The sequence below is a fragment of the Vipera ursinii genome (genome assembly GCF_947247035.1).
Source record: "Vipera ursinii genome assembly, chromosome: 3".
NCBI lineage: Eukaryota > Metazoa > Chordata > Lepidosauria > Squamata > Viperidae > Vipera > Vipera ursinii.
Genome location: NC_139516.1, coordinates 212,003,208 through 212,018,007, shown reverse-complemented (window position 1 = coordinate 212,018,007; position 14,800 = coordinate 212,003,208). Strand labels below are relative to the sequence as shown.

The 14,800-nt window shown below is 54.1% G+C and overlaps 1 protein-coding gene across 3 annotated transcripts; it reads right to left on the bottom strand.

Annotated features, from left to right (window-relative positions):
* Positions 1–1,402: 1,402 nt before the first annotated feature.
* Positions 1,403–14,718, bottom strand: SLC52A2 (solute carrier family 52 member 2). 3 transcript variants are annotated; one of them, XM_083359162.1, is made up of 6 exons: positions 14,665–14,718; positions 8,809–8,909; positions 7,292–7,433; positions 5,397–6,261; positions 4,314–4,437; positions 1,403–3,503 (listed from the first exon to the last, which is right to left on the bottom strand). In XM_083359162.1, the coding sequence occupies exons 3-6, from the start codon at positions 7,422–7,424 to the stop codon at positions 3,291–3,293; spliced, it is 1,335 nt and encodes a 444-aa protein (XP_083215288.1). In that variant the 5' UTR covers positions 7,425–7,433; positions 8,809–8,909; positions 14,665–14,718; the 3' UTR covers positions 1,403–3,290. The 3 variants fall into 3 exon arrangements, with proteins under 3 accessions (XP_083215288.1, XP_083215290.1, XP_083215289.1); XM_083359164.1 differs by lacking the exon at positions 14,665–14,718 and adding an exon at positions 14,400–14,561; XM_083359163.1 differs by lacking the exon at positions 14,665–14,718 and having other exon boundaries at positions 8,809–8,966.
* Positions 14,719–14,800: the final 82 nt, after the last annotated feature.

Genomic DNA, 14,800 nt, shown 5'->3' with positions numbered 1-14,800 from the left:
GTAGATTATTGGCTGCTAATCACAGAAAACAAAAACAAAAAAACCCCTGTAATTTATCACGTACCGTTTTTAAAGAAATCATCTTTTTACCCAAGGGCCTTCAGTGCCTGCTGGCTCTTTGCCCATATGAAAGAAGCACACAGAAGGTGGAACCGTTGCTGAGGCACTTTCCATACGGCAAGCAAACTGGACTATCCGGGGAGATTTAACAGTGGCAGCTCGGACACGCCAAGTCCTGTTGTTGCGTGTGTGAACGGGAAAGCCGGGGCAGTTTTTTCAGGAAGCAGAATTGTAGAGAAGAACGGTTGCCCAGCGTTAGGTTTGATGGCAATAGAGGGGAGCCGATTCTAGCCAAACTATCTGGCCCTCGGTTTCCCACCTTCAAAGATAACGCTTTGCACTTTGCGTGTGAACTGCAGGCCTCTGCGCCTGCCTTGGCTCAGCTCCAATTGTCTCGAGAAAAGGGGGAAAAATGCAGATCCTTTTCTTGGCCCATCCTTGCGGGGCTCCAAGAGGCCCCGGGCTCCCCCTCTGCTGCGGGCCCAGCTGAGCTGGCAGCACAGCCCTGGAGCCCAAGACCGGATCGCCCAGGCAAGGGGCAGGCGCGGCGGGCACCGTCCGCCCAGCGCTTCGGCTGCCCTTTGCAGTCCGAGGGGCCGTGCAACGCCAGGGGGCAGCGCCCTCCTTCCTGGGGCAAAACCCACAGTGGGCCGGCGGCCGCTGAAGAGGCCGGCTGTTGGGCAAAGCCTTGGCAGGGCTGCCCAAGCGGCTGCGAAAGGCCGGGCCTCTGGCGGAAGAGGGCAGCAGAGGGCGAGGGATTACCCGTCTTGGCCTGAAGGAAATCTTTTAAAAGCGTTGCCAAAGGGAAGTAGATCTGGAGCCACTAAGTGGAGCAGAACCAAGCAAGAAGAGGAGGGAGGGAGGGAGGGAGGGGCCTGCCCCCTGCGCTCTCCCCCTCCCTTCCAGATTTCTATAGTGAAGCCAGAGTGCCGAAGCCAAAGGCTGCTGCCGAAGCCACGTGGGGCAGGCTCAGTGGGAGCTGAGGAAAGGCCAGCTGGACCCACATCTACCCCCCCCTCCTCCCGAAGGGGGGCAGGAGGCGAGCACGGGGTGGGGGGGCTGTTTGCCCCATCCGGCCTGCAGAAGAGAAGGCTGATCCCAGAGCCTGCGCAGATTCTCCAGGACTTCTGATCTCTGTGTGTGTGTGTGTGTGTGTTGGTGGGAGTGGGGGGGGCAGTGGACTTCCAGAAACCTGACAACTCAGGGAGCCGAGGAGGGCCAATACCTCCCCCCCCACAAGACAGGCAAAGGAGCCACTTTGTGGGTCCCAGCAGAGGAATGAGGGCACAATTACTCTCGAAAGTGTTAGAAATGCGTTTAAAACAAAATTGGATTGGTAAGAAAAGAGTTTATTCTGCAGAAAATAGAAAAAGCAGTTTGCAAAGTGCGGAGAATCTCAGAGATACTTCAACAGGAAGCATCTAAAAACAGAGACCATCCCCCAATGTTCAAATCCATAGCATCGCGACGCCCCCCCTTTCCCCTCCCACTCAGTCCATTTGAAAGACTTCAAAGGTTACATTCTTATCCAGCTAGGAATAGGAATGGGTTTAAAGAACTATGTTATTTTTAAACTAATGTATTTTTATCAAATGCAATCTTTGGTTTTAATTTAAAAGTTTAATTCTGTTCCCAAAATATACAAACAAGAAAAGGTACAAAAATATATGTGTGAGAAAAAAATGCTTAAGAAAAACCATTTTTGAAAAGAAAAGGCGCCAGAGGGGGCAGCCCTGACCTCTCTCTGGATCCAGGAGATCTTGGGGGGGGGGGGGGAAGGGGGAAGCAAAGACCTCCTGACCTGGCCTGCCGATGCACATGGAGTGTAGTGTGGAGTTTGTGAGGCTGCTGTGTCAGCCTCTGTGGGGAGCCCCCAGAACCAGCTCACAAGCACCACATAGTCCTCAACTTACAAATGGTCGCCTAGTGAAGTTCCAACAAACCTACTTATAATAATAATACAAAAGTTGGAAGGTCATCTAGTCCAACCCCCTGCTCAGGCAGGAGACCCTATAGTATACACCTATGGCAGGGGTAGGCAACCTTGGCTCTTTTATGACTTGTGGACTTCAACTCCCAGAATTCCTGAGCCAGCCATGCTGAGGGGGAGAGGTTTCCAAGCTGAGCCATGCCGGCTCAGGGATTCTGGGAGTTGAAGTCCACGAGTGATGAGGGGGCCATAGTTCTCTTGTGCTGGCTCAGGGAGTCTGGGAGTTGAAGTCCACCAGTCATAAAAGAGCCAAGGTTGCCTACCCCTGACTACGGCAATGTCATTTTTCCCCTCCTTTTATGTTGACCCAAATGCATTCAAGACGATTTTCTTCATCGTTGTGCTCTATTTCTGTAGAGATGTAGTTATTTCTTATATAGAGAGCAACTCCTCTTTCGTTTGGTCTGTTTCTTTTAAATAATTTAAATCCCTCTGGCTGAGTGTTCCGTTTGCGGGTTTCGTCCCACCAGCTTTCCGTAGCGGCAACCATATCCTATCTGCCCTCATTAGCCTGAATTTCTAGTTCACCCTGTTTACTGTTCCTGCTCGCGGGGGCTTGTAACCCGGATCCAAGATCCCGACGGACAGGATCTTGGCAGCCGGTGGCCGCACTCCGGGTGCCTGGCAGTGAGGCAGATTCAGAGACCGTCTTGGGCTTGCAAAGATTTGCTTAGTGAGCTCTTGAAGTCACAATGGCACTAGAAAAAGTGGCTGTTTTTCACACTTAGCGACCGTTGCAGTCTCCCCTTTTGGTCACGTGATCAAAATTCAGAGGCTCAGCGACCGGCTCGCATTTATGACGGTCGTGGCATTCCAGAGGGATCACGGACTCCCCATTGCGACCTTCTGACGAGCAAAGTCAAAGGGGAAGCTGGATTCACTTAACAACTGTGGCAAGGAAGGTCGTAAAATGGAGCAAAACTCACTTCACAACTGTCTCGCTTAGTAACAGAAATCTGGAGCTCAGTTGGAGTTGTAAGTCAAGGATGACCTGTACAACCATTTGCAGAATCCCACAACATTCGGTTTTGCCAGAAATCAGCATTTAGGCCTATAGTTTTCAGCAAAACCATGCCCACAGCAAACCCTTGCTTCGCTTAATCCCCCCAGCTGCACAGAGGGCAGAGGATCCGCTTCCCCAGGAGCGCCACCCTGGGACGGATGCCGAGCGGGCCCCTCTGCCCAGGCGCCGGAGCAAACGGTCCTGGGAGGCAGAGCTCTGCCCGGCCCCAGCCGCCACTCAGGCCCTGCAGTTGTCCACGCAGTCTTCTCCGCGCTGGAAGAGGCGGTAGACGCTGGTCGGGGGGAACATGGCCAAGGCCCCCAGCAGCGAGCCCGCCTGGATGACGGCCCCGCACCAGAGCAGAGCCGCGTGGCCGGCCTCGTGCAGCAAGGTGCCGATGACCACCTTCAGGTAGGAGAAGAGGCCGGAGAAGAAGATCCAGGCCAGCACCTGGAGGGGGGGGGGAAGAGGGCAGAGCTTTTTAATAGTCACCATTGACTGAGTTTACACATGCTCGGGAAAAGCACACGCCTGACATCTGACACACATGCACAAATTCACAGAAAGAGTCGCGGAAGCTGGGAGGTAGTGAAGGTCGGCCAACAGGAACTGAGTTCAAACACATTTGGGATAAACGCAGGTCCAACATACACGCATAAATCATTATTATTTAATTATTATTTTGTCGCCCATCTCACCGCAAGAAATAAACAAGAATTAAAAAATAAAAATAAACTGATCATTGAAAATAATAGCTAAATTAAAAAGAAACCAAAAACAATCGAAGCAGTAAACCCAACCCTGGTCTCTCTCTGCCAGGGTTTTCTATATTTCTTGTAGGGGGGGGGAGCAGCTCTGATTCCTGGGGGGGGGATCCAGGTCTGAGCCTCCCTTCAGCCCCCCCGAGACTCTTGGGGTGATTTGCACCAGTCAGCATTGTCCAGCCTTCCTTACAGGGTTGTTGTTGTTGGCATGACACAGAAAGGAAGATCCTGAGTGACGTGAACCCCGGGAGCTTCACGGCAGTCCTGCTGGGCTGCCTTCCGTCTTCACAGCAACCCTGCAAGGGAGGCCAGCTGGTTCTGCGGCAGCCCTGTCGGCTTCAGGGTGGAAGGGTTAGGGTGGGGTCCTGCTTTGCGTGGCGTTTTGCCCAAGTGGCTCCTCCTCGCTGGAAAAGGAGGACTCAGAGAGGAAGGGCCTGGGGGGGCAAGAGGAAGACTGTGGGGCTGTTCCCCCACATCCTTGGTGCGCCTCACTCACCACAAGAGCCACCCCCACGTGGCTGTCGTGCAGTGGGGGGCAGGGGCTGAGGGCTGCCAGCACCATCAGGTAGCCCCCAAAGACGCATCCGGCAGCCGAGATGGCGCTCAGGGCCAGGGATGACCTAGAAGAAAGAGAGAGAAGGGGGGCTGGGGAAGGTCTGCGGCTTGGCCAGCCATGCCCCCCCCAAAAGCGGTGTGCTGACCCCCCCCCAGGGCAGAAGGGAGAAGCAGTGGCCAAGCAGGGTTGACCAGAGAAGACCCACCTCCCGCTGCATTGTCCTCACCTGCAAAGCCATCTCCCCCCCCCAAGAGCCCCCACATGTGCTGGATGCCTTGGCTAAGGGACCCCCAAACACCCCCATCCCTGCTTGCGTCTAGTGCAGGGGTAGGCAACCGTGGCTTTTTCATGACTCGGGGACTTCAACTCCCAGAATTCCTGAGCCGACATGGCTCAGCTTGGAAACCTCCCCCTTTCCCCAGGGCTGGCTCAGGAATCCTGGGAGTTGAAGTCCACGACTCATAAAAGAGCCAAGGTTGCCTACCCCTGTAATTCTCCCACCAACCCAGTGACAGAGTTGAGTAGGACAGTTGGGGACATTGCCACAGCTAGTCCTCGCCTTACAACAGTTTGTTTAGAGATCGAAGTTACCACGGCACTGGAAAAAAGTGACGACCTTTTCTCACACTTATGGACCGTCGCAGCAGCCTCCCCAGGGTCAAGTGATCAAAATCCAGATGCTCGGCAACTGACAGGTACTTACGACGGTCGCAGCATCCCCCTGGGGTCACGTGATCCCCTTTGACGACCTTCCGACAACCAAAGTCAAGGGGGAAGCCGGATTCACTTAGCAACCGTGTTATGGTCTTTATGACTGCAGTGATTCACTTAACGACTGTGGCAAGGAAGGCCATAAGTCGAGCGCTACCTGCGTCCCCCACTGCAGCTGCCTCTCGGATTCCCACCGGACCCCCGCAGCTGCCAGCGATGCCTCAGGGCTCCTCTAATTCCAGAAGCCCCCGGAGCCAGGAGGGGAGAGACCAGGGAGCCCCTTCCCCACCCGGGACCCCGTCCGGCGCTTACCGACACAGGAGGAACATGGCGATGAAGCAGGCCACGGGGTTGGCAATGTTGCTGAAGACCACCGAGATATGGAAGGCGGTGCTGCCGTAGGGCAGGCAGGAGTAGGTCTGCACCGAAGGCAGCACCCCGTTGGTCAGGGCATTGGAGACCCCCAGAAGCACCAACAGGTAGATGTTCCTCCTTGTCCAGAAGGTCTGGGGGGAGGCAGAGTCCTTGCCGGCGGAGGCCTCGGCGGCGCCGTCGTGCAAGGCGGGGTCGCTGTTTTCACGCAAGGGGTAGGCCTCCTCTGTGTCCGTCCGCTCCTCGGGAGGGGCCCTCTCTTCCGGGGCGCCCTGGCGGCTGTGCCAGAGGACCAGGGCCAGGAAGGCGAGGGCCGAGGCCGCCAGCAGGGCCACCAGCAGCCCGAAGTAGGTGCTGGCGGAGAAGTTTTCCTCCAGGTAGCGTGGCCGTGAGGCATTCCGCCGGGTGTCGTTGAGGCACTCCAACTGCCCCACGCCCTGCCCCAGAGCCAGCACGCAGGGCAGGAGGGCGCTCAGCCCCTGGCCGACGAAGAAAGTGCGGATGAAGAGCGGGGGGAACTGGTACATGAAGGGCAGGAAGGAGACGTTGGAGGTGCAGCAGGCCACGGCCAGCAGGAACGCCAGCGCCAGGAAGGCCACGCTGCGGGGCTCCCCGGCCACCACGGCGGTGCGGTCCCAAAAGAGGGTGAGGAAGAGCGACGTGGCCGTGGCCAAGGCCTGGATGGCGTGGATCAGCCATTGCTCCTTCAGCCTCTTGGGGGCAAAGCGGTGGACCAGGGTCACGCTCACCGGGCCAATGTTCCCCAGGGCGATGAGGACAGAGAGGTAGGCGGGCAGGTTCCAGCCTGCAGGAAGAGAAGTGGGAACGGTGCCAACCCAGGTGCCCGACAGTTTCTCGCCAAGGGTGGCTCTGCCCATCTGGAAGCCAGGGGCACCAGCTCTGCTGACTGGGGGATTCTGGGAGTTGAAGGACAAGTCTTAAAGTTGCCAAGACTGACACTCCTTGTATAGAGGATCTCCCTTCTTGAGCAGGGGGTTGGACTAGAAGACCTCCAAGACCCCTTCCAACTGTTTGATCTGTTCTGTTCTACTCTACTCTAGTTTCTACTCTTTCTCTATCCTCTATTCCAGGTCTCCAACCTTTTTGGTTTGGTGGCCCGGAAAGAGAGGCAGGCACCACCATGTACACGCATGCAAATCGGCTTCATATGTGTGCGTGCAAAAATGAGCCCGGTGTGCGCACACACAAATGGGCCGCACGTGAGTGCATGTGCACACACAAATGGCTGCACACGAGTGCATGTGCACACACAAACAGCTACAAGCGGATGTGCACACGCACAAATGGCGGCATGTGAGTGCATGTGCACATGCAAACAGGGCTGTGCGGGCGCGAGTGCTGCAAATGGGATGGCGCTAGTGCCGGTGGGACACTCAGGGCGGGGTGGTGCTAGTGCCATCGGGATGCTTGGGGTGGTGCTAGCGTGTGTGTGGGGGTAAGTGCACGCATGCATGCGCATGCACTCGCCATCCCTTCCCATGGCCCGGTGGCCAAGCGGCCATGGCCCGGTAGTGGGCCCACGGGTTGGGGACCCCCACTCTATTTCATTCCCTTCTTCACTGTCCTTTCCTGTCCTAAACAGCCCAGCAGTTCTCCACTCTCGGGGGGGGCAGTTGAGAGCAACTGGCCGGGCATTTCCCTCCCAGTTCTCCCCAGCAAAGCCTCTTGCCTCTCGCCCCCCCCTCCGGAAGCTGCATCCCTTTCACAGCAGACCCTCCCCTCCTGCTTCCCTGGATGGCAGCCAGGCAGTTGTCCCCCCCCCATTTCCCCCTGCCAGGCAAACTGGCTCTCCGCCCTGGGAGACCCTCACCCACCTTCTGGCAGCTTCTTCACCACCACGGGAAGCTCCACCCAGAGGGAGTTCACGGAGACCCAGGAGCCCATCCCAAAGAGGGCCACCAGCACGTGGGGAAGGATGGCCGGGCTGCGGAGGGAGCTGGACGACATCTCGGCGGCCTGCAGAGAGAGGACGTCACCAGGGCCAGGCTCTGTCTCCGGCTGCCAAGCGTGCCGGGCCTGTGAATGCCCACCTGCCCGGCCCCACTGGACCCCACTCCGCCTACAGCTCTAACTCTGAAGGGCCAGGACCAGAAGTTGCGTTCCTTAGGCCAAGGGTCTTCTCCAAATGTGACAACTTAAAGACTCGTGGACTTCAACTCCCAGAATTCCCCAGCCAGCACGGAGTCCTGGGAGTCGAAGTCCACGGTGGTTGTGAAGCTTCCGTGGCTGGCTGAGGAATTCTGGGAGTTGAAGTCCACCAGTCTTCCAGCTGCCAAGTCTGGAGAGCCCTGCCTTAGGCAGCCACTTCAGAAAGCACACGCAAGGCTTCCTCAGAGAACAGCCCCACGTCGTGGGGGGGGAGATGTGGAGGGCGCTGTTGCTGGACCCCCTTCCCACAAGGCTCAGCTTGGAGGCCGAAAGCAGGACTCTGCCACGGGGCACCAGGAGAGGGGCAAAACACGGCTCTTTCCTCCATGCACAAATGAGCAGATAAAGGAGAATCTTTGCAGCTCAAGGTTGAACTGGGAGGTCCTGGGTGCTCTCTGAGCTGGGTGGTTTTCCTGCAGACGTTTCATTACCCAGCTAGGTAACACCATCAGTGCCAGAATGGAGTGAGGTTTCAGCAGAGGAGGAGGACTGTGGGGTCCTCGTTGCTTGTTCCAGCTGGGTGACGTCATCAGTGCTAGGAGGGAGTGGGGTTTGCAGAGAGGAGGAGGATTATGGGGTCCTGGGTGCTCTCTGAGCGTGCTTGTCTTCTTGCAGACGTTTCATTACCCAGCTAGGTAACACCATCAGTGCTAGAAGGTACAAACCCCGCCACCTCCTGGCACTGATGAAGTTACCCACGTGAGTCACAAAATGTCTGCAAGAAAACCACCCAGCTCAGGGAGCGCCAAGGATGCCACACAAATGAGCCGAGGACTCTTTCGTTGGGTCCGGGAGCCGTTTGCCCGCATCTGAGGCCGCAGCCATTTGCTGAACCTGCAGCCCCTTTTGGCAACTGCAAGCGAGGGAAGGCGGCTGGGCCTCTGGCGTCTGCCAGGAAGTTAAGCAATGTGGGGCAGGAGGGTGAGCAGCCCTCCAGCTCTCCTGACTCCGAGCAACAGCTTGAGAGGAGGAGGAGGAGGTGGAGGAAGGCTTGGCCTGACTCAGAGTGCCTGGGGGGTGAGAGGTGAGGAGGGCTTGGGAGGGGCCTCTATGTTGGGGGAGGGGGGAATAGAGGCTGAACAGAGCAAACAAACTCCCCAAATGGAGACCAGATAGGAGCAGAGACATAAAGGGGGAGGAGGGGGGGCAGGGGGAGGGACTCCCGGAATGACACCCCTCTTACCCAGCCTGAAGGCTGATCCTCTTTCTGGAGTCAATCAGTCGGCAGCTTCTTGAACGGTTGGCATTCCAGGGCAGGAACCCGGCATGGGCTTGCCCGGACAGCTTTGGATAAAAAAAAATGCCAGGTGCTATTTTCTGCGAAGAACCCCCCCACAGCACCCCCCCCGTCCTAAGCCTTGCGCTCTGCTTGTCTTCTGCTTAGCCCTCTAAGGAGATGAGAGGGGCCTTTAAACCTCGGCTGGCACAGAGGGAGGCCTTCCACGACTCCTGCTGCTTGGGCACCAAAGCTTAAAAACACAGTCTGCCTACCTTCCACCGCAACCTCTATTGTCAGGAAGTTGGGAGAAACTCTTTCAGTTACGGAGAGCCCAACGAGCCACAGGGCAGCCGAAACAGGCCCCCCGACCTTCTCATTGCTCGTTCTGGGTGTTCGAAAGTCAGCTGAGGAGGCTGATCTGGTGTTTTTTTTAAGTTAACTCTCCTTTCCCCTTCATGGATTACTGCCTTGTCGTGGCGAAGGGGCTTGCGTAATTCAATGGAACTCATCAAATTTGCAGACGACACCCAGCTGGCAGGAATAGCCAACACTCCAGAAGACAGGCTTAAGATACAGGAGGATCTGGACAGACTCGAACGCTGGGCGCTATCTAACAAAATGAAATTCAATGGTGAAAAAAGTAAGGTTCTGCATTTAGGCAGGAAAAATCAAATGCACAGGTATAGTATAGGTGGTACCTTGCTCAATAGTAGTAACTGTGAGAGGGATCTCGGAGTCTTAGTAGACAATCCCTTAAATAGGAGCCAGCCGTGTGCTGCAGCTGCCAAAAAAGCCAACACAGTGCTAGGCTGCATCAACAGAGGGATAGAATCAAGATCACGTGAAGTACTAATACCACTTTACAAGGCCTTGGTAAGGCCACACCTGGAATACTGCGTCCAGTTTTGGTCACCACGATGTAAAAAAGATGTCGAGACTCTAGAAAGGGTACAGAGAAGAGCAACCAAGATGATTGGGGGACTGGAGGCTAAAACATATAGGGAACGGTTGCTGGAATTGGGTAGGTCTAGTTTAATGAAGAGAAGGGTGAGGGGTGACAGGATAGCAGTCTTCCAATATCTCAGGGGCTGCCCCAAAGAAGAGGGAGTCAAGCTATTCTCCAAAGTCCCTGAAGGCAGGAGAAGAAGCAACGGATGGAAACTAGTCAAGGAGAGAAGCAACCTAGAACTAAGGAGAAACTTCCTGACAGTTAGAACAACTAACCAGTGGAACAACCTGCCTCCAGAAGTGGTGAATGCTCCAACACTGGAAGTTTTAAGAAGAGACTGGACAGCCACTTGTCTGAAATGGTATAGAGTTTCCTGCCTTAGCAGGGGGTTGGACTAGATGACCTCCAAGGTCCCTTCCAACCTATTATTATTATTATTAAGCTATGAGCTATGTCGTGCAGGGCCACCCAAGATGGACAGGTCATAGCAGAGAGTTCTGACAAAATGTGATCCACTGGAGAAGGAAATGGCAGCCCACTCCAGTATCTTTGCCATGAAAACCCCATGGACAGTACCAAAAGGCAAAACGATATGACGCTGGAAGATGAGCCCCTCAGGTCGGAAGGCGTCCAATATGCTACTGGGGAAGAGCAGAGGGCTAGTACTAGTAGCGCCAGAAAGAATGAAGCGACTGGGCCAAAGCCGAAAGGACGCTCAGCTGTGGATGTGTCTGGTGGTGAAAGGAAAGTCCGATGCTGTAAAGATTTTTTCTCCATACAGTAGGAACCTGGAATGTAAGATCCATGAATCAAGGCAAGCTGGACGTGGTCAAACAAGAGATGACAAGACTAAACATCGACATCTTAGGTATCAGCGAACTAAAATGGACAGGAATGGGTGAATTTAATTCAGATGACCATCAGGTATACTACTGCGGGCAAGAATCCCTCAGAAGAAATGGAGTAGCCTTCATAGTCAATAAAAAAGTAGGAAAAGCAATACTGGGATACAATCCTCAAAATGACAGAATGATCTCAGTTCGAATCCAAGGCAAACCATTCAATATCACAGTAGTCCAGGTCTATGCCCCAACCACCAGTGCTGAAGAGGATGAAATTGACCGGTTCTATGAAGCCCTACAGCACCTTATAGAACTAACACCAAAAAATGATGTCCTTATCATCATGGGGGATTGGAATGCTAAAGTAGGAAGCCAAAAGATAACCGGAATAACAGGCAAGTTTGGCCTTGGAGTACAAAATGAAGCAGGGCACAGGCTGATAGAATTCTGTCAAGAGAATACGATGGTCATAGCAAACACTCTTTTCCAACAACCCAAGAGACGGCTCTACACATGGACATCACCAGATGGTCAACACAGAAATCAGATTGACTATATGCTCTGCAGCCAAAGATGGAGAAGCTCTATACAGTCAGTAAAAACAAGACCAGGAGCTGACTGTGGCTCAGACCATGAGCTTCTCGTTGCAAAATTTAGGCTTAAACTGAAGAAAGTAGGGAAAAGCACCAGGCCAGTCAGGTATGAATTAAATCATATCCCTGTTGAATATACAGTAGAGGTGACAAATAGATTTAAGGAATTAGATCTGATAGACAGAGTGCCTGAAGAACTATGGACAGAGGTTCGTGACATTGTACAACAGGTAGCAACCAAAACCATCCCAAAGAAAAAGAAATGCAAGAAAGCAAAATGGCTGTCTGAGGAAGCTTTGCAAATAGCTGAGGAAAGGAGGGAAGCGAAGGGCAAGGGAGAAAAAGAAAGATACGCCCAATTGAATGCAGAATTCCAAAGAATAGCTAGAAGAGATAAGAATGCCTTCTTAAATGAACAGTGCAAAGAAATAGAAGAAAACAATAGAATAGGGAGGACCAGAGATCTTTTCAAGAAAATTGGAGAGATGAAGGGAACGTTTCATGCAAAAATGGGCATGATAAAGGACCAAAATGGCAGGGACCTAACAGGCAGAAGAGATTAAGAAGAGGTGGCAAAATTACTATACAAGAACGAGCTTAACGTCCCTGATAACCACGATAACGTGGTCACTGACCTCAAGCCAGACATCCTAGAATGTGAAGTGAAGTGGGCCTTAGGAAAGCTGAGCAAAAACAAAGCTAGTGGAGGTGACAGTATTCTAGCTGAGCTATTCAAAATCTTAAAAGACGATGCAGTAAAAGTGCTACGCTCAATTTGCCAGCAAATTTGGAAAACTCAACAGTGGCCACAGGATTGGAAAAGATCAGTTTACATTCCAATTCCAAAGAAAGGCAGTGCCAAAGAATGTTCAAACTATCGCACCATTGCAGTCATTTCACATGCTAGTAAATTTATGCTTCATATCCTACAAGCTAGACTCCAGCAGTATGTGGATCGACAACTACCAGAAGTACAGGCAAGATTTCGAAGAGGCAGAGGAACTAGAGATCAAATTGCCAACATATGCTGGATCATGGAGAAAGCTAGAGAGTTCCAGAAAAACATCTACTTCTCCTTCATTGACTATGCTAAAGCCTTTGATTGTGTGAATCACAACAAACTTTGGCAAGTTCTTAAAGAGATGGGCATACCAGACCATCTTATTTGTCTCTTGAGAAACCTATATGCGGGCCAAGAAGCAACAGTGAGAACTGGACACGGAACCACTGATTGGTTCAAAATTGGGAAAGGAGTCTGGCAAGGCTGTATACTGTCGCCTTGCCTATTTAACTTATATGCAGAGCACATTGTGAGAAAGGCAGGGCTAGATGAATCAAAAATTGGAATTAAGATTACCGGGAGAAACATTAACAACCTAAGATATGCAGATGATACCACTCTAATGGCAGAAAGTGAAGAGGAACTAAAGAGCCTCTTGTTGCGGGTGAAGAAGGAGAGTGCAAAAGTTGGGTTGAAACTAAACATTAAGAAAACCAAGATCATGGCATCTGGCCCTCTCAATTCCTGGCAAATAGATGGGGAAGAAATGGAGGTAGTGACAGATTTTATTTTCCTGGGCTCCAAGATCACCGCAGACGGGGACTGTAGCCAAGAAATTAAAAGACGCTTGCTCCTCGGGAGGAAAGCCATGGCAAATCTACACGGCACACTAAAAAGCAGAGACATCACCCTGCCAACAAAAGTGCGTATAGACAAGGCTACGGTCTTCCCAGTTGCAATGGATGGCAGTGAAAGCTGGACCATAAGAAAGGCTGAGCGCCAAAGAATTGAGGCCTTTGAACTCTGGTGCTGGAGAAGACTCCTGCGAGTCCCTTGGACTGCAAGGCGATCAAACAGGTCAGTCTTAGAGGAGATCAACCCCGACTGCTCTTTAGAAGGCCAGATCCTGAAGTGGAAACTCAAATACTTCGGCCACCTAATGAGAAGGAAGGACTCACTGGAGAAGAGCCTAATGCTGGGAAAGATTGAGGGCAAGAGAAGAAGGGGACGACAGAGAATGAGGTGGCTGGATGGAGTCACTGAAGCAGGAGGCGTGAGCTTAAATGGACTCCAGAAGATGGTAGAGGACAGGAAGGCCTGGAGGAACGTTGTCCGTGGGGTTGCGATGGGTTGGACACAACTTCGTAACTAACAACAACAACTCTCTCCTTTATGCCACGTGGGATGGGTTCAGCAATATCAGGGATAGCTCCGTGAAATTTTCTCAGCAACCATTCAGAAGCAATTTCCACGCCTGTCTCTAGCTTTGGAACTGGTGATTGCTCTTCCAAGCACAAACAAGCCAGGCTGGGCCCTGCTTAGCTTCCGAGTCTGAAGGAACACACAGACACAGACACAGACACACACGCCCTGCTTGTGGAGACCATTGCTTGGGTGGCACTGGGAGGTTTCTCACTTCCCGTGTTCCCTCCAATGATAATGAGCGGATTCAGGAATTAGGGCCTCAGGGTCACAACAGCGAAGCTTGTGGGGGCATCTGGATGTTAAGCAAATCCTGTCTGTGGTTGCACGATTCTGTTTTTTGAGCAAAGGGGAGAGTGACTTCTTGACACTCAGCAGATACGTTGTAGGACACTTGTGACCTTCATTATATTGACTAGTCCTTGTTCTAAACTTCTTTACACGGCCTGTTTCATTTTTACCAGCATTTCATGTTTATGAAATGGGAGCTGTACACATTAAATAAATGGATCAATCTGCTGGCTCTGACGTAGGGCTGTATTTTCCCGACCCCATCCTTATCTCCTCCGCTTAAGGCCGCTGCCTGTCTCCAGTCCAAATTCCACGGAAAGCGCACAGACCGGACTGGATCGGCTCTTTCGCATCCAAGGAATCCAGCGCAGCCCCGCCCTACTCCTTGCTCTTTCCCGGGGAGGGGGGGCCATTCAAGGCGCATTTCCCACCCCCCTTGACCAGCCATTGTCAGGAGAGACACCCCCCCACCAGGGCCACTTGGGAGGCCTCCAGGAATCCCCTCCGACGCCCCCCCCCTTTCCTCCCCGCCGGCAAATGAAAGGGGCGCGCAGCCCACCTGCTCTGATCCGGCCGCAGAGCGGGGAGGGGGGCAGCCTTTTCCCCATAGCCGGACCCGCCCGCCCGCTTCCCTTTCCTCGGGGAGGGGGGTCTGGGAGGCCCTCCTCCCCGCTTACCTGCCGCGCCCGGGAGGGCAAAGCGGAGCCGGAGAGCCCCGTGCCGCGCCGGCGGCTCCTTCGCGGAGAGCCGGGAGGGCAGCGCTCGGCGCTCCTCCTCGGCTCCCGGGCAGCCCTTCCCACCGCCCCGACTTGGGCTGAGCGCGACGCCCGGGCTCAGCATCGCCTCTTCTCCGGCCACCGGGCGGGCTCCACCCGGCGCCGTCCTCGCCCTCCCGCGGGACCCGCCCGCCCCGCCGCGGCTGCTGCCCCGCGCCCCGCTCACCCGGAGGAGCCTGCAGCGGCAGGGGCAGTCTACCGGGGGACCGGCCGGCCGGCCGCGTGCGGGAGGAGGGGCGCCGCCGGGCCCCGCCCCTCGCCGGCCCCTTCCCGGCCTCCTCCGCGCGCCCTCCCTCCCGCCC